At 38.9% G+C, this 27,574-nt stretch overlaps 1 protein-coding gene across 1 annotated transcript in view; it reads left to right on the forward strand.

The window, feature by feature from the left end:
- The window catches only part of GRIK2 (glutamate ionotropic receptor kainate type subunit 2), a 621,233-nt gene that overhangs the window by 449,485 nt on the left and 144,174 nt on the right, over nucleotides 1-27,574 (forward strand). Inside the window, exon 13 of the mRNA XM_075923935.1 lies at nucleotides 24,780-24,898. Within this exon, the coding sequence (XP_075780050.1) occupies nucleotides 24,780-24,898 (119 nt within the window). The remainder of the gene's footprint in view (nucleotides 1-24,779; nucleotides 24,899-27,574) is intronic.

The raw sequence follows: 27,574 nt of genomic DNA on the forward strand, positions 1-27,574 counted from the left end.
ATCTAATTAACAATTTGTCATTGGGTCACAGATTCATAGTGCGTTATTTGACTACTATATAAATTTACCATAATCATAATAACTTCCTTATTATACTACAAAAATGGTAAAATGATTAAAACATTTATGCCAAGTGGTAGAAATCACTGATTTGAAAATACATTCTTAAATTTTAAAGGAGAGCTACCATTATTACTCAGACCAGCTGACTTTTCATACTGGCTCTGAACATATACAGATTTATTTTGTGCTTCAGTCTCTCGATCACATCTTGTACAGATTGTCATGTAAAATAAGAACTTTTATTTCTTTCAAAATAAGAAAAAAAATCAGCATTGGGATTTGCCTTGAAACTATGCAATCCGGATAAAAATATGGTTAAAGGAACAGAGTTCAATGGGCATCTTTTGCTATATTCTTTTCCCCTGTAGGCTGCTAGAATAAAAAGATGCTTCCCTGGAGCGATATAGGACAGGCAATTTTTTTTGTATATTGTAATTAGTTTACAGCACCCTATTGCCTGGGGCCCAGCAGGAATTATTTGCAAGAATGGTTTGTTTAAACATGTGAATAGTTTATAGTTGTAGAGCGGCAGGCAGCTATGTCTCTGATCAGAGTCAATCATTGGACAACAAACATCTCTTGCCTCTTAGATATGTGCAAAACTGGAAAAAATCTAAAGAAACCATCTCAGTTTTGAATGTTGTTTTTTCTTGGGATTGGTGATGGGCTAGTGAATGATTTAGATTGTTTTACATTTAAAATACCATTATAGGCTGGACCTCTCTGGTCCAGCATTGTTGGGACCTGACCGATCCCGAAGGAGAGAATTTGCCAGACCAAGGGAGGTCTTCTGCCTCCAAATCCATCACCTGCTGCTGGCAGGCTACCCCAGAAAGCAACTCTGCTTTGCCCTCCCCACAATCTGGCTCGGCTGCCTACCCAGCTACTTCTAGCTCCCTGGGTGGCACAGGCTCCAACTTCTGCTGCGGGGATCTGGCCTTGAGCAACCAGGAGCAGCCACGGGGCTCTGATCCTGGCCCCACACAGCTGGAGAAAGCCACAGGGCTCCAACCCCATGCTTCTGGGGGTTGCCATGGGAACTCTGACCCCACACTGCCATGGGACTCCGGCCTCATCTCCACACTCCTGGATGCTGCTGTGGGGCACCTGCCCCATCCTGTGCTGCCCCCAGCCAGGCTGTTGACCCTGATGCCCAGTCCATCTAGCCCTCCTGCCCTTAGTCTCTAAGCTTTCTGATCTGGGATCATCCATGGTCCTGCCAGACCAGGGATGTCTCTGGACCAGAGAATGCTGGATTTTGGAGACGTTATGTGTACTATAAAAATATTTCAAGCTTTTTGTGGAATAATGGACTGAGCACAGCAAATAAAAATTGATGAAAGGAGATAGGCATGCACAAATTGTTTGAAATGAGTAAGTGTTCCCTATTTCTGGAATTTATTTTCAAATGAGGTCTGTGTGTGGTGGTGGTGGTGGTGAGACTTTCAAACACATTGTTTGCTATCAAATATTTGATATGGAACTTTCCATCTTGATTTTACCCAGTTTTAGGGGAGAGTGCAGGGAAGAAAAGAGAGGTTTTAATGCTAAGAACTTGATGTGGGCATGAATCATCCTTTATCTTGTATGTTGATATGGTATTCACTTCTTCACAAGCATAGTAGTTGATTGAACAAGGCATACATCAGTGCATGCTCACACTGATAATAGCAGTATCCTGTCCAATTTGTGAAAACTAAATTTAAAAAAAATGCCATCTGAAGGCTGACTCCAACAAAAATTTACTAGTTTATGTTGTTCCATTGAAATTTATGAGACTAGTCATAGTAGAAAGCCATATACTGGATAGTAAGTTTCAGGCCTATAAATACAAAGCTTTTTATTTTTTGTCAGAGTGTTTACATACCCTGTCAAGTATTTAAGTTTGTTTGGTGAGATTTTTTTTAATGTAAATTTTACACTTTAAATAAAATCTTTGATCAAAGTTGTCCTAAAGAAGCATATATTGGTTTTCATAAGGAATTAATGCATGGTGAGTTAAGCAAAAATGGATATTATTTAGGGAGTATAAGGTAAATTTCACAATACAAGGTCACCGACTTTGTATGTTGTTATACCAGATTGGTTAAGTGCATCATTGCATGTGTCTTGGACATAATAGATTTGCTATTGGTTTCTAGTAAAGAAGAAGAGTGTTTTTTGATGGAGGCACTTGTCTAGGATTTGTGAGATCTTGCAAATCGTTCAGGCTCTCTTTACATCAATCCCTCAGATGATCAGTGATTCTTTCAGTTTTAAAAGCAAGGTAGAGACACTGGTTGAGGCGGATACCACCCTATCTCTGATCTGGTACCTGTAAAACCAGTTTAGAGATCTCTCTTTCTCCCTCTGCCCCTCCACCCCATCTCCCATTCTCTCTCTCTCTCTCTCTCTCTGATTTGCACTTTAAGGAGGTTAGGTTCATGCATTTTGCAGATTTTCTTTCTAGCATTTGATAGTAATTCTTTTCTAATTTCAGAAAAGCACTTCTTAAATTCAACAGTAAATGGGGGAAAATGGACCACACAAATATAGTCTGTCGAGAAAAAACTCTGCATTGTGACCACAATTACTACAAGTCCCAGATTTTCAGATGATGAAATAAGTAATGTAAAATGCACCATAGTCTGTCTTTTCCTCACAGAGGCCAATATACATATATTTATCTGGATGTTTTGGGGACAGACTATGTGTAGCACTAGGCTTTACAACTGTGTGTAATGACTTTTCCCCCCAACTATGGTTATACATTAGGTGCCAGTTCATTGGTGAATTTTGCCATTCCAGATTGTAGCAGGTAGGAATGGTTCCTTCTTTTGTTTAATATTTTATTTAACTCCCATATGGTTAGTTCACTCTGAATTAGATCATTTCAACTAGGACTCTATTTGTCTGAATAATAGCAATTATTGTTACATCAAATAATGGGTTAGCAAGGCACAAAACTTCTTCAACCACTTTTTATCAGTTCAAACTAATTGATAATACACCATCTCCGTACTTCTACTTAAGTTTGTTAACAGAAGTTACACTTTTTGCCTATACACAAGCACAAAGCTGCCACAGAGCAATCAGCTCAGTGTCTTTACCATTCTCCTACTTTCCTTTGTCAGTGACAAGATTAGTGTAGTCTATCCAGAGGTCCAATACCATTTCCTCTTTCTGTGATGGAAAATCTCTCATTGACTTTAATGGCAAGTTTTACCTTAGATTTAAGATACATATTGAGTTTATTCTAATCTTCTTATAAATTCACTATAATTTTGATAGAACTTTGTGGCATAATAATTTAGGATCATACACTTACTGATCCAGCACTAAAGTTCAGTTGCCTGGGTCTCTTGAGCCATTTTTCTGTCCCATCATACTGTAATCTCAATAATTCCATCTGACTGATTTTGGTCACAGTTTAATCACAAAGTTTTGAGCTACCTTGCTCAGTTCCTTTAAAATTTTGCCTAGTTCTTTGACATAAGTTCTCCTTGATTTCTTCCTTGGGTACCAGTGATCATGTCTATCACCTGACGCAGCACTTGCCACAAGTTCTAAGTTTTATGAAGTAGACCAGAGTGCTATATATTTTTATTTGGCTCCTTGTAAAACATACATAGGGCCCTACCAAATTCATCAACCAGTTTAGTGAGTTTAATTGTCATTGAATTTTTAAAATCATTAATGTCCATTATTTCAGATATTTATATCTAAATTTTCATAGCGTTGAAAGTGTAGGGATCCTGGTACAAGACAGGATTGTGGGGGGCACTGCAAGGTATTTGTACCCTTTCTTCTATGCTACTGCTGGCAGCAACTTTGCCTTCAGAATTGGGCCACTGGAAAGTGGCCATGGGCCCAGCTCTTAAGACAGTGTTGCTGCCAGCAGCAGTACAGAAAATAGGATGGCATGGTATGGTATTGCCATCCTTGTTTCTGCACTGCTGCTGGTTGAGGCACTGTCTTCAGAGCTGGTCATTCAGTTAGCACATGCCACTCTTTGATCACCCAGCTTTGAAGGCAATGCAGATCTAAGGCTGGCAACACCATCACTGCAACCCTATTGCAATAACCTTGTGACCCCCCTCCCCCACGTGACTCTATTTTGGGTAAAGACACCACTGTGTGAGAAATACTGGTCTTCCCTGTGATGTGTATAGAGTAGTGGGAAAAAGCACACAAAATGCCAGATTTCATGGGGAAAGAGCTGATTTCACATTTTTTACAGCCACGAAGTTGGTAGGGCCCTACCCATACAGCTGTAATTCAACAGACAAAAATTTCTGCCTTGAACAATCTGTATTCTTTTTAACTAGTTCTGCTTGCTGATTTTGAAAAAAAAAATCATGGATAGGAATAGATCATTTTTTATACAAAACATAGTCAGTATAACATATTCAGAGTGAAATAATGGCCGATAATTCTTCAGTAGTCTGCTCTGGCTGGTTTGACTTCTGAGACGGGACATAGAAAATCAAGGTCCTTAGCAATGTCCTTAATGAATACTGAGTAATCATGACAGAATTCCAGGCTTCTCTTTGCTCTTTTTATGCTGAATATTTGTTTTCTTTTTATTAGTGGAGGTAATATTATTTTATTTTTAACATTTATTTTGCAGTTGCACATAAGAGCTATAACAATTATGTGTTTATTTTAAGATATTCAGGATCAGGTCCTTAGGAGCGAGAGTTGCAGAAGAGAGGGTATATCTACACTACAAAGTTAATTCGAACTAACACACGTTAGTTCGAATTAACTTTAATAGGCGCTACACTAGCGCTCCGCTAGTTCGAATTTAAATCGAACTAGCGGAGCGCTTAGTTCGAACTAGGAAAACCTCATTTTACGAGGATTAAGCCTAGTTCGAACTAGCTGGTTCGAATTAAGGGGTGTGTAGCCCCTTAATTTGAACTAGTGGGAGCCTAGCCCTCCCCAGGTTTTCCTGGTGGCCACTCTGGCCAACACCAGGGAAACTCGTCTGTCCCCCTCCCGGCCCCGGACCTCTTAAAGGGGCACGAGCTGGCTACGGTGCCCGTGCCAGGTGCAAGCCTGCCAGCACCCAGCCAGCAGACCCTGCACCTGGCACGGATCGAGCCACCCACCCAATGCCCCCCAGTCCTCCCCCTCTTCCCGGGACCAGGCTGGTGGCTCCCGGGAGTTTGCCCGGGACCGCAAGAGGCGGGCATCCGCCTGGTCAAGTGCAGACATCGTGGACCTTGTCCATGATCTCTGCACTAGGCACAGGAAAGTGGCCGGCTAGGGCAGGAGAGCTGCCAGCCTGGCCACCCAGGAGCAGGTGTGCAAGAGAATCAAGGGGGTCCACTGAGACCCCCGACCCTCAGCCCTGAGCTTACAATGGCCGTCCTGGGTCAGACCAAAGGTCCATCTAGCCCAGTAGACTGTCTGCCGACAGCGGCCAACCCTACGGACCCTGGAGGGGATGGACCGAAGACAGTGACCAAGCCATTTGTCTCATGCCATCCCTCTCCAGCCTTCCACAAACCTTGGGCAGGGACACCACTCCTACCCCCTGGCTAATACCACTCCATGGACCCAGCCTCCATGACTTGATCTCACTTCCCTTTAAACTCTGTTCTAGTTCTAGCCTTCACAGCCTCCTGCAGCAAGGAGTTCCACAGGTTGACTCTTTGCTTTGTGAAGAACAACTTTCTCTTACTAGTTTCAAGCCTGCTACCCATTCCTTTCCTTTGGTGTCCTCTAGTCCTTCTTTATGGGAACTAATGAAGAACTTTTCTCTATGAACCCTATCCACCCCACTCATGCTTTTAGAGACCTCTATCTTGTCCCCGCTCCGTCTCCTCTTTTCTAAGCTGAAAAGTCCCAGTCTCTTTAGCCTATCTTCATATGGGACCTGTTCCCAACCCCTGATCATTTTAGTTGCCCTCCCCTCTCCCAGCATCTCTCTTCCCCTCTCCCACCTCCTTTTCCCAGTCTCCCCCAGTTTTGTTCAATAAAGACAGATTCCATTTTGGAAGACATGTTATCTTTATTTTGTATATCAAGAAGAGGGGCTGGGGAAGGGTAAGTGGAAGAAGGTGAGGGAGGAATGGGGCATGAGCCCCCGATGGGGAGGACTGGGCTGGCTCTGCGGGCTTCTGGGGGTGGAAGCTCTCCTGCAGCCCCCCAATTGCCCCCTCTCCCCAGATGGCAGCCTGCGGCAAGTGCAGCCGGGCTGATGGCCAAGTGCTGTGATGTGCTCAGTGTGGGTAGTCTGGGCAATCCAAGCCAGGACTGCTTTGCAAGCGGGGCACCCTGAAAACTGTCTATCTGGGGTGGGGGTCAGGACCCTTTAAGCACAGCCCTCGGCTAGCCTGAGACAGCATCTCCACGCTCTAAGTTCTCCTCTGATGCCCTGCTGGCACTGCTTCCGGCCATCCTTAACCCCGGTTCAGGGTCCACTTAATGTGGACATGCTAGTTCGAATTAGCAAAACGCTAATTCGAACTAGTTTTTTAGTCTGGATCCGTTAGTTCGAATTAGCTTAGTTCGAATTAACTAATTCGAACTAAGTTAGTTCGAATTAACGTTGTAGTGTAGACATACCCAGAATGTTTTAACAGAAAATTGTAGTCCGAATGCAATTTTCATTATGTCTTACATGTAAGAATGGTGCAATCAAAGTACCCTTCCTTGTGTTCCCAAACCCTTCTTTACACTAACTTATTTTAATCTCAGCACAACATTAGTCCTGCTTGAAATTTTCTACAAGATAAGTTTCTTATTTCTGTTTCATAATAGCAGTAAAATAAGGAGAGTATCATTAACTTGGGCTATATTCTGTTCTTCATCAATGCACAAAACTTCTTCACAAGTATTAGGGGGAAAATATAGTAGAGATACTCTTACCTCCCTGAAAGCTTCCTAGATATCTTTAGACTAGCTTTGTCATGCTTTTCAAGTGCCAGTTATCATACTGTTCGGAGTGGATCATGAGTGAGAATAGTCTTCAGACTGAACTGTTACAAAGCAGGGCACGAACGCCAAAATGGTTATGAGTTCTAAACTTAGATTTCACCAGCTAACAAATGTAAATGCATCATAGAAGCATTCCACTGAATATACAGCCACTGAACATTCTGATTTATCTTGCCATGCCAGCAAGTTTGACTCTGTGATAGATGGTCACTTTACCCAAGGATCACATGTTCAGTTTACTCCCAGTCCCAAAGGACCAGTCACTTACCACAGGTCAGTTTGCATTTTAGATCTTAAACTAAAGACAGTGTTAGTAGCCAGTCCTCTAACAAAATAATTAAAGATTAATTAAGTAAGAAAAAAAGTAAAGAGAGTTTTTTACAAAGATAAAGTGGGGAAACATGCACATGGAAATGAGATGCAATCTTAAGATTAAAAGGTAATACAATCTTCTGCAATAAGCAAGTTTTTATGTCCATTTGGGCTAACTCAAACCAAGCAACTTACAAATCTTTACTTTTGAGAAGCCAGACAATATAAAGGGACTTCATTCCTTCTAATCAGGGATTTTTAACCCTCCCTCTCCCAGTGTATAAGCTGATGGAATGAGCACTTCTGCAGACAACCTATTCCTGTATGGGTGGGGGAGAAATTGATGGTCTTTGTTCCACAGTAGTCCATTTAGCTTCAATGTTCTTTACTGATGGGCATGAAATAGTACCTTCTGTAGGAAACCAGTTTTTTCATTAGATGAAGTTTTTTCATTGTTTAGTGAGTTACATAGCTTCAGGACAAATATTTTACATTGTTATGGAGCTATTATTTTACAGCATGTGATACAGATAAGTAGGTCCTGTAAGTGTTTCATAAAATCTAAATGCAAAACATATTCTTATAACCCTAATAACTATTTTAACTGTACTAACCCACGGGGAAGCAGATTGTTTTCCAGCAAAGCATTTGTCAGCTTCATATCAGTAAATAAACACTGCATTTGCAGAGATCATAACTAATTGAAAACATTTGCATCTTTAAATTTTGGATATATTATTGCCAAAAAGGGTGCTAATCCAATCACATCAAATCTATTGTTCAGAAATTATTAAAACCATAAATATATTAGTGGTTCATAGCACAAGAAGCATAAACAACTTTAACAGCTACAAAATCCAGGCTAATTAAATGCTAATTTCAAAAGTGTGAAACTGTTAAGAGGTTGTTAATGAACAGCCACTAACAATCTAACTCTGCCAGAGAGAGGAACTGGATGACCTACCAGATCTTTCTATCTCTAAATTTTATGGAATGCTTCTATGATTTTCCCCTAACTCTTCAGCATACTTTAGATAATTCTGTGACTCTCCCAAGGTAGACAGAGGAGTGCTGCCTGCAATATGGTTATGGCTGGTTTGTAGGGGATTGTATACATTGTTATGGCAGAATAAAGTTCAAGAATTAGGCATAGGTATTTTAAATATCAAACGATATCAATATGCCAGTGCGGTGAGCTTGAGGAGCCTCACTTTCCTCTGTCTCGCTTAACTTTCAAGGGCTCTTAATATTGTGGCAAAGTAAAGCTTGGTTGATCTGAAGAGGAGTATCTCTTGTAACTCCCTGACAGTTCCCTGGCAACAATGTCCAGCCATGCTGGAAGAAAGACAGGAGACCGTGGCTGTGGTTTTATTAACCACAACTTTGTCACTTAAAAATCTGAAAATATGCGGTAATAAATTGTATAGAATGGAGTTGTCATCATATCCTTACTTATTTCCACATGATCCCCTACCTTGTTGGAGATATCTGGCATGGGAACCCCAATGTTTTCCTCTCATGTGAGGTGACTATATAAAAGGGGTAGGGTTATGTTTGCTTACCAAACATAGAAGTCCTGAATCCTGGATTCCAAAGCTCCCTGAAATAAAACTGGGAAGAGGAGTAGAGTCAGGTCCTCATTCTACCAGAAATAGGAGTCCCTACCTCAGCTTCCTTGTAGCATGTTTTCCTTCACATTCTTTCCCAACCCATTTAATCTGTTAACAGTATACAAGTACCTGCACTGAACATTGCCAGGGAGGCAGAGTTCTGCTTGACTGCCACCCGTTTACCCCTACCAGATTTCCAGATATTCACTGATTTCTTCCTTAATATTGGACACAAATATTTCCACGCTCCCATTGAATAGGTGTAAGCCCTAATTCCTGAATAAATCAAGTGCTGAGTAAGATATGCTCCAGTGAGGAGTTACCAAACCTCCTTAGTTATGTATGTATGCATTTCACCATCTCCTTACTCCAAGCCACTTCTCTGTATTTACCCGTGACAGTTTCCTGGCCTGCTGCTATACTCTGAGCCTTTGTCTAGGCTACGGCTTTTGCCAGAAGAGGCAATGCAAATGAAGTGTGGATTAGCATTTTGTTTCACTTCATTTGCAACAAAATCTATTCAGAGCTGTTTTTGTGGAAGGGGTTTTTGCACAGAAACAAGCAGTTTGGCCGTGTCTGTTTTGCGCAAAAACTACTTTTTGCACAAGATCCTTATGTCGAAGGAGGCATAAGGATCTTGTGCAAAAAGGTGTTTTTGCACAAAAAGGAAATGTACACACTGCATATTTTTGCACAAAAACACCTTGTGAAAAAATGGCTCGGAATAGATTATACAAATGAAGTGTGACAGAATGCTAATCAATGCTTCATTTACATTGCCTCTTCCGGCAAAAGCCGTAGTGTAGACAAAGCCTGAACGTCTCAGATAAAATAATTGACTTTCAAGAGAACAATTCCCACATCTACCTCAAATCCCTCAGCATAATCCATATGCCTTCTCACATCATTTTTACTGAAGTGAATGTTATTTACATGGGGTATCTGCTTCTGGGCTGCCAAAAATACACAACAGTTAGTTCACCCCAGGACAGCTCAGGATTGCCCCATCACCTCCACCCAAATGTGAAATGCCACATGGCACAGAAGCCCAATTCTGCACCTTGTATACAATACTGCATGCACGAATCCCAGCCACTGCTTGCTTGGCCATTTGACATGATTCTGAAATCAGAAATGTAGGAGACTGACCCTAAGTCTCTATCTAGGGTCTCACCTAGGTCCTACATGTATTTAAAGGCATCACCCTATTAGCTGCATTACTGTGGCCCCTATTCAGAGATCAGCCATTGCAGCATCAATCTGGAATGAATCGGAAACAAATTCCTGTGCTGGTAAACCCCATCCTGTCACTACCTTTCTAAAAGCCATAACCAAATGGTATGTTGTGAGGGGCCTTTCATCCCCATCAACAATGAGGACCTACTCTCCTGCTAATCTCATCATCATATAATTCCTAACTGCCTTTACTGGATTAATGAAATGTATGCTAAACCATAGAGAATTGTTGTTTTATTTCTGGCATAAAATTGATGTTATAAACCTCTAAAAAAAGAAAAAGGTATTTTGTGTCTCATTAAAACCAAAGTGTGGGATGGCACAGACATAAGCAATGCTAATGCTGGAAAATTACACGTGTTAAGATTTGAATTCTGCAAAATCCAAATGTCTCTTTTCAGTCTTCCCTTTCTTATGTGACTCAGTGGGTCTCTTATCACTGTGAGATAGTTCTGATGGAGAATTTCAAATACAAATAATAGAAAAAAATAACGTGTGCCAGAATATACACCTGTCCACAAGGTTGCTTTTAGTAAAGGAATTCAATTGCCTCACCTGTGTGTTCAAATTTAAAAGGGAAAAGAAGTAGCTTTGATACCATGTGCCTGTATTGTTTTCATTCTAGATTTCCACATATCACTTCTTTGATAAAATGAAGACTATTAAATAATCATTCTATGAACAAAAGGATATGAAATAAATGTTCTAGTTAAATACCCAGAAATTAAAGAGAAAATCCTTGCAGATTTCTCCAGAGTTCATCACTGATATATATGGACAGTTCCCAAAGTATTAGGTTCACATACATTTAAAAAATGAACATGATTATGACCTGAATATTTAATGAGTTGTTGAGTATTTTAACTGCAGGTTTAAAACTCCCCCACATTGTTCTTATTTACAATATACCGCATTTGCTTTTAAAACACAAATGGTTGTTTTGTTTTGTTTTAATAGATAAGATATTCAATCCTTTTTCTTCTAGGAGATGGCCATATTATTTCCTAGTGTCAAATTAATCGATTACCAGGCTTTTTTTGTGAAATCAGCTCCCATAAATCTGTGTCGGATCTTATATAGTTACACATGGGACGCTGTGTAATGACTTCTCAAGAAGGCAATAGACTCATAAAGGTTTTCTCCCTCTGGCAAGTATTGTCTAAAAATGTTCCAGCAGTTACCTAATGTAGTGAGAAAAGCAGCAGCATCTCAGTACAGTGTTATGGAAACCATGGAAGAATGACCCCATGCAAATCTGCAGCATTTATTTATAGGAACTAAGCATCCTAATCAAATCAATTACCTGTTGAATATGAACCTTTTGGAAGTACCAGGAAATTATTTTGTCATGCAATATCATCTAATGCTGCAAGCCTGTCAGATCTGGTAATCTAAAAAGAAAGTCCAGTGTAAGGTCAATACTTGGATGGGAAACCTCTGAGGAAAACTCAAGTTCAGTAGTAATTGGCTTAGCTCATTCATTTAGTGTCTCTCTTACTACTGAGGTAGCACAGAATCAATGTCCCAATTTAGTGATAAGGCCCACTCTGCTGCCGGAGGTGCTATCTTTTAGATGAAATGTAAAACCATTCTTAACAAATGGTGGCCATTAAAGATCCTTTGGCACTTTCTGCAAAATTAGGTAGGGATGTAAACCTTAATATCTTGGCCACTTTCCCACTGGGTAATGACGTTTCACCTAGGTTAAAATTACTTGTCATTTCAGCTAGGTAACTTGCTGTTGTACAAGAGCTGTATAACTTTATAGGGTACTTTTTAAATATTGCTGCTACCTTCCATCTCTGTAGTGTCTGGTATTCAAAAATTTGCTTTTAGTAATTAATAATAATGCAATTTTTCAATTGCATAGTGCCTGACATCCATAGATCCCAAAACACTTTACAAATACTAATGAACTCAGGAAACTTCCCCCCCAAAAGTGTTTATATATTAATGCCCCTATTTTACAAATGAGGAAACACAGCCATAGAGAAGTTACAGGTCCAACCGGTGAGTTACTGATTCATATTACATGTTGAATGCCCACAACGCCAATGATCTTTAATGAGAGTTGAAGAACACTGAACCTAAAATAACTTGTTGAAGGGTCAGACAGGAATTTTGTGGAAGAGCCAAGAATAGGTCTTATACAGTCATAATAGCCCTCTGTGAATGCCTGATTTTGGTTTGTAATTTAAACGTCATTATCTATATTTAAGTACTATTCAAGTGTATATAACTATTGTTATTGACACAACCTATTATTAAACAGAGCCTAAGGTGTTCTAGGCATTTTACAGAACAAATAAAAGATACGGACTTTGCTCTGAGAAGCTTGCAGTCTAATTTTAGGCATGATGCAACAAGTGAGAGCAACAAACAGTGGGAGAGGGTGGGAACAGGATGAAGGTCACAGTAAGAAGATTACATGGTTATTAGGTTTATTTCACATATTTCTTAATGGTATGGCTGTTTCATTTTGATTTAACTTTCTTTAAAACTCTTGCAGCCATGCCGGAAGTAACAGAGAAGCAAAGAAGGGAAAGGAGAATAGACATAAGAGCAACAAAGCAAGAGATAATAATTCATGAGGAGGGGAAGTGAGAGGAGACAAGGCTAGCTGAATGAGGAAAGCAGAGGAAATGGGTTGTGGGAAAGGATGAGGAGAGAGGTTGTCAGCATGTGAAAGAAGAGAATGTTCCTTACAGAGGAAGGATGATCCAGTGATTAGGATACTAGCCTGGGACTTGAAAGACAGCGTTCAATTTCCTGGTCTCACATAGGTTTCCTGTTTGACAAATTACTTAATCCCTCTGTGCCACAGTTTCTTGTCTGTAAAATGGGAATAACACTTCCCTGCCTCTCCCAGATGTTGAGAAGATAAACACACTACAGGTTATGATGTGCTTAGAAAATACAGTGGGAGGGGGGGCAAGTTGGTACCTAAAATTGAATAAGTGCAATGAAAATGCTGAGAATGGCAAAAGACACTACAGTAGAATCCCAGAGAAACTGCTGAAAGTATCACTTGGATGCTAAAATTAGGAAGGTTCAGCCACAGGCTTTGTGGAGAGTTGCTGGGTGTAACCCTTTGTAGCTATGTTAGAAACAGACTCCTGTTGCCTGACTTTGAGGAAGATGTGTCCCAGGTGAAATCTCTGTTGGCATCTGCAGGCTTAGGCTGAGTGAGGAAAAGCAGCTTTGAGAATTCACCACTTAAGAGTTTTATTTGCATTTAGCTCTTATTGCTTCACATCCTTGTGCAGAAGCCCCTACAATATTACCAATGCAAAATGCTCAAAGACCAGGACCCCCATGATTGTTAAATTGGTTTAAGTATTTTAAGATTTTAAAAGTTAATACATCTTGGGACTCTTTTAATTTGCTCTCTAGGTTTTGAGCCTTATGGGAGTCATGTTTTCTTCATTTTCTTCTGCAACTGTTACTTGAAAGCAGAGGCAGTCCCATAATCTCATTGCTCCAGGGACTTGGACATTAGGAAAAGCATCCAATGCCATCAGATCTGTGATTAAAAATCATGAGCAGAGACAACCATGGAAAACTATAGCCCTATTTCACTGTATTGAAATGCTATGTTGGTGTCTGTCATTACATGAATAGCATTAATTCTGCCCCCAAATAATTCCTCTCTTCAAGAGTGCAGAGGCTAATCTGGACAGTGATTTTCATACATGAGGAGCAGCAGGATTCTAGAGGGCTTCAAGGATAGGCAGCCCCTTCTGTGGCACAGAGCTCAGCTTTGTGAAGTTCCTGGATTGCAGCACAATGGTGGCTGGGAAGGAATGGGATGGAATGGAAGTACTATCACTGCCTGGATTGTCCCATACCTCCCCTGCTACTCAAACTGTGTGCATCAGCTTTAAGATTTAGGGTATCATTTTCAAAATAATCTAAATATTGACGTAGGCATTTTTAAAAATAAAACTTAGGATTTTAACTTACTTCAGTGATTTTGAAAATATTACCTTTATTTGTTATCAGATACCCACATCAAGAAGACAAAGGGACTTGGATTTTGCATTTGTATGGTTTAATATAAAAGTGGAATTATTACGCCTTTGACTTTGGTCCCTGCATGTAAACTGGTAGTCTGCCAAGTGCTTTGGGCTCTTCAGATGGCAGTCCCTAAAGTGTATAATTGTCAGTAATTACTATTATTTTTTAAATTGTTTTGAACTCTAATTTTTTTAAATTTACCTTGAAAGAAAAATAAATACTCATTGATTATATAATGGGTGCAGGCCTTTCTAAAGACAGAGATTAGAAATATAGCTTTGATTTTGCTCTTCCCTTTGTGCATTTTATTCAGGGAGAACTCTATGGCTGTGTCTAGACTGCAGGGTTTTTTCGAAAAAAGTAGCCTTTTTTCGAAATAAACTTCACCTGCGTCTAGTCTACAGCCGCATTCTTTCGAAATGAAATCGAAAGAACGCGGCTTTTCTTTCGACGGCGGTACTCCTCATTTCACGAGGAAGAACTCCTTTTTTCGAAAGTGCTCTTTCAAAAAAAGGCATTCTTGAATGCAAACAGGGCTTTTTCAAAAGAGAGCATCTAGACTGCCTGGGTGCACTCTTTCAAAAAAGCGGCTTGCTTTTTCGAAAGTACTGCTTGCAGTCTAGACGCTCTTTTTCGAAAGAGGCTTTTTCGAAAGTATCTTTCGAAAAAGCCTTTTTCGAAAGAGGCTTGCAGTCTAGACATAGCCTATTAGTGCACATAATGGCAATACTATCAGCCTGATGGAGTAGTAATAATAATACAGGAAGTAGGTTGATGCTGGTGTTCTGGAAGAAAAACACAAACAAAAGCTATATTAAGTATTTAAACAAACACCATAATTTGAAATACCACAATTGCAAATTACCAGCTGGGTATTTGAAGAAAATGGGAGTATGAACTAGAAGATTTAAAGATCCACAAGATATTAAGAGCTCTAAGGATCAAAATAGATGAGGAAACAGTTCTGAGTACTTGCAATTATTTGTAAAATACCTTTTTTTTTCTTTTTCTTTTTCTTTTTCTTTTTCTGAAATGATAGAGCCTGGTTCTTTGCTATGCTTTGGATGCAGCAGAAAGTCAGGGCAGTCAGGGACCCAATACTATAGAACATACATTTTTTTTTCTACAACCTTAGATAGACAAGTGCAGTAATATGTACATTATTAAAATATTCAAAATTTGTACACCATGGCTGTGTCTACACTGCACCCCCTTTCCGGAAAAGGGATGCAGATTAGACACTTCGGAATAGCAAAATCCGTGGGGGATTTAAATATCCCCCGTGGAATTTGCATTAACATGGCTGCCGCTTTTTTCCGGCTTGGGGATAAGCCGGAGAAAAGCGCCAGTCTAGACGTGATTCTCTGGAAAATAAGCCCTTTTCCGGAGGATCTCTTATTCCTACTTCAAAGTATAGAATACTCAAAGTAGGAATAAGAGATCCTCCGGAAAAGGGCTTATTTTCTGGAGAATCACGTCTAGACTGGCGCTTTTCTCCAGCTTATCCCCTAGCCGGAAAAAAGTGGCAGCCATGTTAATGCAAATTCCGTGGGGGATATTTAAATCCCCCATGGATTTTGCTATTCCGAAGTGTCTAATCTGCATCCCTTTTCCGGAAAAGGGGTGCAGTGTAGACACAGCCTTTAGGGTACATCTACACAACAGGACTAAAGTCAAATTAAGCAACGCAACTTCAACTAGGTTAATTGCATAGCTGAAGTTTAAGTAGCTTAACTTGGCTTTTGGTGCTGTCTATACAGCAGGAAGTTGAAGGAAGAACACTCTTCCTTCAACTTCCCTTACTTTTCATGAGATGAGGGTTACCTAATTCAGAGGAAGAAACCCATTATTTCAAAATTATTTTGAAATAACAGGCTTGCTGTGTAGATATGCATTCTGTTATTTGGACATAACATGAGTTATTTCAAAGTAAGTGTGCAATGTAGACATAGCCTTAGTTCTCATTATCGTTCTAATTTTGTTGAGTTAATTTACTATAAAATTATGCACTGTAATAATATAAGACATGATCCAAAGACCACAATAGTCTATGGAAAGGCTTTTTTGTTGTGACTAGATTTTGGATCAGACCCAGGGGGTGTGTCTAGACTACATCCCTTTTTCAAAAGAGGGATATAAATTAGACACTTCAAAATTGTAAATTAAGCCAGAATTTGAATTTCCCGTGCTTTGTTTGCATAATCGTGTCATGGTGCTCTTTTGAAAAAGGGCAATTTCAAAAGTGAAACCGCAGTCTATACGCAGTTCTTTCGAAAATAGAAGATCCTTTGATCTTTCAAAAAAGGTTTCTATTTTCGAAAGAACCACGTCTAGACTGTCATTTCACTTTTGAAACAGTGCTTTTTCAAAAGAGCGCCATGATGTGATTATGCAAATGAAGCACGGGAAATTCAAATCCCGGCTTCATTTGCAATTTTGAAGTGTCTAGTTTACATCCCTCTGTCAAAAGAGGGATGTAGTCTAGATGTACCCATAGGTATCAGATATGTAGTATATAATTTCTTTTCAACAAGCACAGAGAAATTACATAGTTTTCGTTCAGTTAACTGAAATGAAACTATGAATTATAATCTTTGGGCACTAATGGACTTCTGCGTGTGAACAAAAATCCACTCACTTGGATATGACTGCAGGATTGGGGGGCAATATATGTGAAAAATTAATCAACCAATATATAATTAAGCAGCTTGTATCAACTCAGTGGTGCTATAATGACTCTATAATATGTTCTTTTCATATACATTACATTAATGTACTTTTTAACATAGACAAATTACTACACTGTATTTTGAGATGTGGTACAAGTACCAATGGTTGTAAAAGTGCAGAGTTGAAATTAAACATGCAAACTGAATTATTTTCCAGGCTTTTAGGTGTTTCAGGTTGCAAACATAGGAAAAAATAGTCCCGCCCCCATCCTTTTCATATTCCAAAACAGATGATCTTTGTTTCTCAGAATTTTTTTTTTAAACCGTTCATAAAGAGCTCAAGCCAAGAAAATGTAATACCAAAATAAATTCAGATGTTTTTAAACAAATGGAAATAGAGGGTTGGCATGGAAACACTTTTATGCAACATTAACCATAGCAGTTACAGTTATTCTTGCTACAGTGATGATGGCAAAGTATATGGCTTATCCACAGAAAATGGCTACTTACCTTGTGTCACTTGTGGACTAGAAATGAAATGGGGACTGAGGGTGTGAATTCACTCATCTCTATTTATTGAATCACTTACAATTTTAAGAACGGGTGATATATACTCTTCAACAAACAAAATACTTGTAGTCCCTGTGTTGCATGTTGTGAGTAATGAATCTATTCTACATAATATTCCATAAACTGGTAAACAGTGAATCTTTATAGTAACTTTAGAGTGCAATGAAATTAATTTTGAGATGGTGGATAGTATGTCTTGCCTTTAAATACTGTTTAGAAAAACAAAAGGAAAATAGAACTCCCGCACATCAGCACTTTAACTTCTCTGTCTACATCAGTGTTAATTACAAAAAGCCTTCAAACTGTGTCAAATAGGAGAATGTATACATTTTAGTTACATATTTTGATGCATTATGATAAGCTCCTATCCCATGCTTCAGGTGAACTTGAAAATATGTATACATATTATTCATATAATTTACAAGTCTATAAACTGTGATATAATAGGGCTGGATTAAGCTTTTAGGATTAACACAATGTAGAGCTGGTTCTGAAAAGAAACTGTGTCATCCTTCTCCCCTGCTCTGAGGAAAGTGGAAATGTGCATCTTATATACCTCTTGCTAGAGTGTAGCATATTCCCCCTCAAAACCACACATGAATTCTTGGCAAGTTCTGTGGCAAGCACATAAATAACTTGAAGACAAGGTTCTTTCCACTCTCTTCTCTCTTACCAAACATCGCATCACTTCTCTATGCCTGCTGCACTCCTAGCAGCAATCCAGCTGTTTCCTACCTAGAATATGGAGAATATGTCTTCCTTACTCCACTTCATGGCTGTGTTGGGCTTTGGCACAACGAAGGACAAAAAAACAGGGAATGAATGAGAGAAGGATGTAGGTTAATTCGAAAGATTTAGATGAACAGAAGAACAAAATGCATGCTGTATTTAAGTGCTGTATATATTCTGAAGCATAGTGCACTTAAATATTCACAATATGAGAATGCAAAGGGTAGAGTATGTTATTATGATACCATTTTCTAATTAATTTCTATGTTCATTATCGAAAGGCAGAGAGTAGTGCATTAGCTTGTTGTCTCCTTGGTTGTATTATTTCTTCAGTAGTAAGGTAATTTAAACAAATTAAATGCCATTAGCAATAAGTAATTTTTGTACTCCTTTAAAAGGACAAGATGCTGCAATGCTTATAGTTTGTAGTCCCTGGCACCATGAAAAGACACCCTTTTCCTCACAATCAGATTACTAATAGGCTACGTCTAGACTGGCATGACTTTCCCCAAATGCTTATAACGGAAAAGTTTTCCGTTAAAAGCATTTGCAGAAAAGAGCGTCTAGATTGGCACAGACGCTTTTTGCGTGCCAATCTAGACGCGCTTTTCCACAAAAAAGCCCCGATCGCCATTTTCGCGATCGGGGCTTTTTTGCGCAAAACAAATCTGAGCTGTCTACACTGGCCCTTTTGCGCAAAAGCTTTTGTGCAAAAGGACTTTTGCCTAAACGGGATCAGCATAGTATTTCCACAAGAAGCACTGATTGCTTACAGTAGGAAGTCAGTGCTTTTGCGGAAATTCAAGCGGCCAGTGTAGACAGCTGGCCGGTCTAGACACAGCCATAGAGTGAGAGGAAGTACTTACTAGAAGTAAACAGGGAAAATCAGATCCAGGATTGCTTTGGTAGGGGATTGGTTTTTGTTTGATTTTTAAGTTTTAAGGCTAGCTTGTTGGGTCATGAAAATAGTTGATATTTTTGCTTGTAGCTATTTCTTGTGAATGTTAAGTGATATCTTTTGGGACATTGAAGAAAAATCAACACACTATTCAGCATGAAAGTTATTGTGGTGAAAAATTAGAATAAAAAAGACAGGGATTTTAAAATTACAGTTAGTCTTCAGATAATGCAGGTTAGAATGATTAATCACAGAATCATAGAAACATACAAGATTAGAGTAGGAAGAATCTTCAGGAGGTCAGCTAGTCTAAACCCCTACTCAAAGCCAGGACTTTGTTAATACTTCTTTGTCAAATTCTGCTTAAATATTTAACATCTAGTTCTAAAACATAGGCAACATATTGTGTGCTACTTGGACTTTATTTGATTAAAAATTGAGATACTACAAAGAGCTTTTTTCAATTTCTTTCTGGGAGTTCTCTGTAGGAGTCTGGGTTCATGTATTGCACTCAGCTGAACAACAAATATTTCCATGATAGGTATTTGGAATATTTAGAAGATCATGTAAATGTATGTTAATATCAGGAATGGGCTGACTTAAGTTTGATTCTGTAGGACCTGACTTTAGGGTCCCCATAGCTTTAGGTTCAATGCAATACAATATTTCTAGCCAGAAATGTGATCGTATGAAGAAATTGCAATTGCACAGTATACTTCTCTAATCACTCATTTCCTCTTCCAAGTTACATTTTATTATATAACATTATATAACACTCTTGACAAGAGTGCTTAAATTCAAAATGAATATGTCTTTAACACAAAAAATGTATGCTAAAAGCCAACATGAAACATACCTTTATTAATTTTCCTTCAGGGCAACCTAAAAACGAAGGGCAAAATCATTTCCTTAGCTACAGGGAGCTACTCTGAGTAGTTGAATGAACAGAAGCTCAAGTTTGTATTTGTATGTTACCTGTGATAGCTCATATTTGTATCTTATATAAAAAGGGTGGGGGGTGAAAGAGCAGTGTACATTACCCTGTGCTAAATATTGAGAGCGCTTCAATGAAAATTCTGGCATCCTGAATCATACACTGTGGGACTGACAGGTCTTCACACATGACTTATGGAGCACTTGTAAATGCGAAAACCATTATATTTATTACTTCTTAGAGAATTGCACACTGGGAAATCAAACATAGTATCATTGTATATTTTGTGCTTATTTTAATGGACTTTGAATATCCTTTTCCATTACAGCTGGGGACAATTTTTTCATGTGGATGCAAGAGTCCACACAATCCCCAACACCAATCACCTGCTTTTATAGAACATCAAAAAGCGACTCTATAATGGGTTCCATGCTCACCCAAAAGAATAAGGGGATAAACCATGTTATCCTTTGGTTAGATTTTTTTAGTACTCATTTGGACTGAAACTATGTAACTCACACATTATTTTGGCACATTTTTTTCACCACCCCACTCTATCATTTATTGTTGCTTCTGACTTCTGAATATGTAGCACAGAGATGAGTGTGGTCTATGACTAGATAAACACGATGGCAGCTTTTATTGGCATAAATTTGAGATGGCAGTGTGATTTAATAATAACAAAGCTATCAATCATCCCAAATTACTCTATCCATCACATCCCACCACATATTGGCTACGTCTACACTGGCCCCTTCTCCGGAAGAGGCATGCTAATTTCGAACTTTGGAATAGGGAAATCCACGGGGGATTTAAATATCCCCTGCGGGATTTAAATAAACATGGCCGCCGCTTTTTTTCCGGCTTGGGGAATAAGAGATCCTCCGGAAAAGGGCTTTATTCCAGAGGGTCCCACCAGTCTAGACGCTCCTTTCCGGCTTTTCCCAAAGCCGGAAAAAAAGCAGCGGCCATGTTTATTTAAATCCCGTGGGGGATATTTAAATCCCCCGCGGATTTCCCTATTCCATAGTTCGAAATTAGCATGCCTCTTCCGGAGAAGGGGCCAGTGTAGACGTAGCCAATTATGTTTATGCTACATATTTAGGGAAATATTTTAGAAATATTTGAATTTGTTACAAAAAATTGAAAACATTTTATGTCTCTCCACCTGTGAATGCTGGTTCTCTTAGTACCATAAGTCCATTCTACAGACGCCAGTGGAAGAAGTATACACATAAGTGGAATATCTTAACAATTATTTTTCTTAATTTTTCATGTTAGTGTCTAGGAACCAACAGGATTTGGCCCCGTTATGCTAATTTTGGTACAAATGTAGACTAACAGACAAAATAATTTATAATCTAAACACCAAACACATCAAATAGTTTTTCTGTGTGCTCATTAAAACATCACAACTTTAAAGTCCTATATCTTTGGACCTTCCTTGCATCTTATTTATGTGTCATTGGGAAACTATGAGGAGTCCCATTTTCAGTGGTATGAAGGTTTCACTTTGTGAAGCCAGAAAAAGACCCCACAAGCCAAAAACCAATGACTATTCACTATTTTAGAACTGAATATTGTCTTTACTGGACAATAAATTCTCTAATTTTAGCAGTGAAATGCAAGCTTTTGTGGGAAAGCAAATGTTCTGTAGCAAGTTCAGTTTTTGATTGAAGATTTTTGACATTACTCAGAGATGTGAAGTATTAGACTTTATGTCAGTGGAGATTGGTGAAGGGGTAGAGTACAAGTGATGCATTCAGACAGACAAGACAGAGGCCATACATCACATGGTTATTTATTTTGGGCTCAATCCTGCAAGCCTAATCCAACAAAGCATTTATGCATGATAAGCACATAACTTTAAATATCCATTAAGGATATATCTCTACTTCAGCTAGGAGTGAGCCTCTCTGCCTGGGTATACAGACTTGTGGTAGTGAGGTTAATCCTGGAATGCTAAAAATAGCAGGTGGACAATGTAGAGTACCAGTTCCAGTGGCTTGCCAAAGCCTCTACTTGAGCTTCAGTGTCCACGCTGCTATTTTTAGCACACTAAAGCAAGCCCTATTACCACAAGATGGTCTACCTGGGCTGGGAGTCTCAATCCCAGTTGCAGTTTTACCCTGGTGAATCTACCCTGCAGATTTACCCTGGTGAATTGGATTAAAATGCGCAGCACCTCTCAGAATTAAGAGTTCAGCCACATGGATCCTAATCCTGCAAATGCTTGCATGAAAATAGACTCACTGAGTGCAACCACTCTGCTCAATAAGTCTGCTTCGGAGAGAGAACTATTGAGTACCTGAGTCTAACCCCAGATTAATAGACTATGAAACTAACACACCTTCACACTTGATTTACATGGCACTAATGAATTGGAAAGCCATAATAAGTATTTGTAAGATCAGGACCCTAGCTAACACAATACACACACACATGTACATTTTTTGTTGGAGGATCCATGGTTTATGATTCCTACATTTACCTCCTCTAGTAACCTCAAATCTATTAAAAAGGTTAGGCAAGCTTAAATTTTCTTGTTAAGAAAGGTCTTGACCTTTCTTTCACCCTTTCTTTTTCCCCACAGAGATTATCAGCCAAAGCTGATTACTTCATGTGCAGTGGGCAGCAGAGGATAAGGAATTAATTTGCAATTCAAAAATTGTGAAACATAGAGTTCAGTACTCACATGATATCTTTTTTTTTAACCATAGCACTTATATTGGATCGTTTGAGTCCTTTTCTGTTCAAATATAGACCCGCTTTTCTGTATCTCTTTACCACCTTTTAAAATTTTGTACCACTGCAGTTTCTCTTGTTATGCTATTAATAAGAAGGCAATCATGTGGAATTAAAAATGCAAGGGATTAAAAATAAAAGGGCAACTGTTAGATAATTAAGTAATTGATTATATTTGAAATCTCTCAGATAATGAAAACATGAAAAAATGACTTGAAAATGAACACTGATATTTAAATGTCTAAAATATGGAACCTCCTTAATCAAAGCTCAAAAATATCACCCTCCTCAGGGTAAGATATTTTTTATTTATATATTAAAGAGCCCTTATCCAACAAAGCATTTAACAGCTTACATTTAAGCATGAATAGTGGTTACATGCTTTGGTGGATTGGGGCCAAAAAGGAAGTGAAGTTTTTTTTTTTTAAAACAATTATGAATCTTTAATCTAGTTTTATTACAAGATAACCAAAGAACCAAGGTCTTTGTTTAATTATAAGACAATCAATCTTTTTGAAACAACATGTCAGTATTACTTTATAGAACAAAACTGAAACATTTATTTGTTTGTCAAGTGCACCCTTTTAAGAAGGAGGTATACTAACATTGCATTAAGAGGATAAAAATGGATAGTTTGATCTTCTGAAATTTAATATGTAGAAAAGATTATTGTGAAGAAAATTGTGTTCTCCAAAGTTCAGAAATATTATTCAGATAGTTTTGATTACATGATAGTTAAAAAAAAACTTTCATAAAGGCTATGCATCCCAATTTGGGTTTCTGACAGAGTGGCTTTAAAGGTTTGAGAAATTAGGAAAAGCTATATTGTTATTAGTTTACTTTATTCCCTGTCTTTTTTACTTATTGTAGTGGTTGCTTTGTGATAATAGAATATTTTTAGGATTTTGTGCAGATATGCTATGAGTCCTATGAATATTATTACAAGCATGAGCTAACACACACCGCATGAAAATACTTTAAAGACATGATTTAAGAGTAAAATATTAGTTCCTAACAATTGTTTGTGTGCCAGTGGAAATAATTATCTTTTAAAAAAAGATTGTCCCTGAAATACTTAGAGAGTAACATTGTGAATTAGTAGTAATTTTTCAACTTAGACAAAGACACTTTAAGGAGGAGAAAGCTATGGGTGTATCTTTTTAAATGGAATTATAACAAGGAATAATTTACCTAGATGTGCTTGCTTGTTTTCGCCAATACTTTTGGCAAACCAGGATTCAGATAAGAAGCCATTATTATTGCATCAGTAATATTAAAATCATGTTACAGTCTCAGCACTAATCCAGAAAGTCATACCATAATCTGTTAGTGTATTCCAGATTCATTTGCATCATTCTACCGGCTTTATTCTATGTGCATGATGATGTTTTGTTGCATGCTTACTTGGCTACTCAGATCTTCATTACTCTCAGCTATAGCCCAGTTCTGCATGGTGCTGCTGAATGCCCTCAACTCCCTTTGGAAAGCTTCTCCAGGCATGAGATTCAGCATCTCACAGGATTGGGCCCTTTACATTTAACTTGCTGTAATATTTCTCCGGGGATTAGGTTCCTAGCTTGCTGCCCTCATCTTCTACATTTTTCCATAAGCATTTATTTTCTCTTGTTCTCATTATCTGAAGGCCTGCTTATGTAACACTTTCAATGCTTCTTAAAGTATAATCGTTTTATTGTTAATTGCTGCCTTTTAATGGTCCTTACATAAGAGAGAGCTTCATGAGTGGGACTGATCCTGAGTGGTGCTGAGAACCCCATTGACTCTTATGAGAGATAAAGGTATATAGAGGGAGAAACCTTTAGGTGTTCAGCAGCATCTTTCAGAATCAGTCTTTTTATGACAGCATCAGTTAATAAGGATGTGGATCATAGTATTGTTTTATCTGGTAATGTTGGATGTAATGTATGATACAATCACACTGTAAAGACTTCTGTTCTCTATTTTCTATTTAACCTTTCTTGTTTTTCTGTTTCTTTTGCAGCAGATTTGCTGGATAGACTTTCTACTTGCTGCATTTTAAACCTGTTCTTTTTTTCTGTCAATTACCACAGGTTTAGTCCTTATGAGTGGTATAATCCACACCCTTGCAACCCTGACTCAGACGTGGTGGAAAACAATTTTACCTTGCTTAATAGTTTCTGGTTTGGAGTTGGAGCTCTCATGCAGCAAGGTATACGATTCAGCCTGCTCTTTCTCTTGGGCACTATGTCCCACTTTTTGCTGGGGGTAGCAGCTCTCTCTGGCACAAGTCACTTGCATGAGTGCCTCTGTGCATGTAACCATCAACCAGCTCTTTTCTCTCTCTTTTTTTATGCATTTAAGCATTTTCAAATCGCAGTCCAGAAATCAGCATGAGAATACTGCTAGTGTTTGTAAATCCTAAACAAAACATAAACATGCAATTTCTTTTATAACCACAAATAGGAACATTACTGCATAAATAACATAGCTAATCTATCCATTAGCTAGCAAGCCTGCATTTAAACACAACAAAAGATCACATCTCCATCAGGTGAGAGTGCAATGCTTAGCCTTTCTCTCAACTTGACTCATTTTGATCTAGAACTCTCTCCCTCTTTCATATTTAGTCTCAATAATAGATGCCCTTTTATTGTGTGGTTAGTATTCAGCATTAAACATTGCAAAACTCCAGGATTTAACTCTTTACAACCATGTTTTAGATGTTTTTAAATGAAAAGAGATAATTAACAAGCAATTGCACTTGCAGTGTAATCAAAAAGAATATATTGAATGCTCTACTATTCATGCAATAATATATTTCATGACTACAATGAAGATACAAATGTTAAAATTAACATTACATTATTCAGAGAATAACCAACAATCAGTTTAAATCAGTCATTTGTTTCAACTGGTTACAATTTTGTTGAAGCAATCAATTTAACATTAATTCTCCAATGAAAAAAAATTATACAGCTTTTTTTGGTTTGGTTGGTTTTTATTATTTATTTTATGGGATATAAAAAATAGATCCATACAACATACTGGAATTTTATAGTTCTTTTCATCAATGAATTTAGCCAAATTTAGTAAATTTAGACACGTGCATTCATGAACAAGAATCAGCAATCATTACTTTTAAAAAAAATTAATTACTGAATAACGTTTGATATCATGTGGGAAAAATGCTGAAAGAGAACATTTCCCTTTGGAAAAATAACTAATACATTTAACAAAAAACAAGAACATGTTTGCAAAAGTTACTGGTCTTTAACATGAGTGCCCATGTGTATGAAGATAGCAAACTGGTTTTGAAAGTACCATAATAAATATTGCAGCTATAATTCAACCATTCATATCCATTTCTTTTTAACTCACCAAATAAGTACATAAGGGCCTTTAGTAGGTATAACAAAGGATCTATCATCTATTAAGTCCATAATCTTTCTTTTTAAAAGTCTGTAATGTGTTAGTGAAACATTTCAGTACCATATTCAAGAAAAAAGTGAAAAGCCATGCACTGGAAGTACCAAATAAGTATTAATAATATACCCATGTTTTTGGCATGTGGACGTCAAACACATAACTCAAATACATTCTAAATACAGGCAGTCCCCGAGTTACGCGGATCTGACTTACGTCAGATCCGCAGTTACGAACGGGGCTTTTCTCGCCCCAGAGGACGCGAGTGGCGGGACGCCCAGATGCGCCGCAGTCCCACCGCCCGCGTTCTCCGGGGCGAGAAAAGTTGCTCCGCGTCCCCCTGGTCTGCTGGGGGGAGCCCCCGCCCCAGCAGACCAGGTAGATGCGGAGCAAAGCTGCTGAAGACGCGGGCAGCGGGACAGCCCAGACGCGCCGTGGCTGTCCCACTGCCGGTGTCCTCTGAGGCTTTGCTCCCCGTCTCCCTGGTCTGCTGGGGGGAGCCCCCCCCCAGCAGACCAGGGAGACGCGGAGCAAAGCCATGGAGGATGCGGGCGGGATCGCGGCGCATCTTGGCGGTCCCACCACCCGCATCTCCCTGGTCTGCTGGGGGGGGGGGGCGTGCAGCTAGTGCGCCCCCCCCAGCAGTCCAGGCTTTTCTCGCAGACGACGCCTGGGGTAGAGCAGCTGGGGCGCTGCCGGGTTGGTCCCGCAGCGCCGCTCCTCGGCGCTACTGGACCAAGCCGGCAGCACCCCAGCTACTCTGTCCCAGGCGTCCCCAAGAATTGGTCTGCCCTGGGCTTCCTGGAATCAGCCGCTGATCAGTTTCAACAGCGGCTGAATCTGCACGCCAGTTCCGACTTACATACAAATTCAACTTAAGGACAAACCTGCAGTCCCTATCTTGTACATAACCCGGAGACTGCCTGTAATCATCAATCTAAATGCTTAAAATCACAGTCCTGAATACATGGCTAGCTAATCAACAAAGTTTCAAAGGCAATACACAGTGATATTTACAAGTGAGATTTCCAGATCTAAAACCATGTTTTTGAAAAAAACCTCCAAAATTATTTTCGTTCACATAATCTTCATTTGGGGTTTGATTCTGTGTTCCCTGGTGCCAGTAAGAACATGCCCACTGATTTCCATGGGTACATGATCAGGGCATTAGAGTGTGATACAAAATTTGAGGGCTAGGACATGACCTTCTCTAGGAGGGAAAAAGCAGGGGGTAAGCCATTTGTTTTTCAGATAAAAACATCTCAAATTATCAGAACAGCATTAAATTTGAATCCACAACTTTCACTAACCTGGCCATTGCAAAGGCAGATATGCTGGAAGAATGAGCCAAATTTGGGGAAATTCCTCAATGGATCATCAAGATTTATATGAATGCAAAGTGTTGTCCCTTCCACATGGCTGCTAAGTTCCAGTACTATTAAGACTGTGGCATATACCACAA

The sequence above is a fragment of the Pelodiscus sinensis genome, chromosome 3 (genome assembly GCF_049634645.1).
Source record: "Pelodiscus sinensis isolate JC-2024 chromosome 3, ASM4963464v1, whole genome shotgun sequence".
NCBI classification, from domain to species: domain Eukaryota; kingdom Metazoa; phylum Chordata; order Testudines; family Trionychidae; genus Pelodiscus; species Pelodiscus sinensis.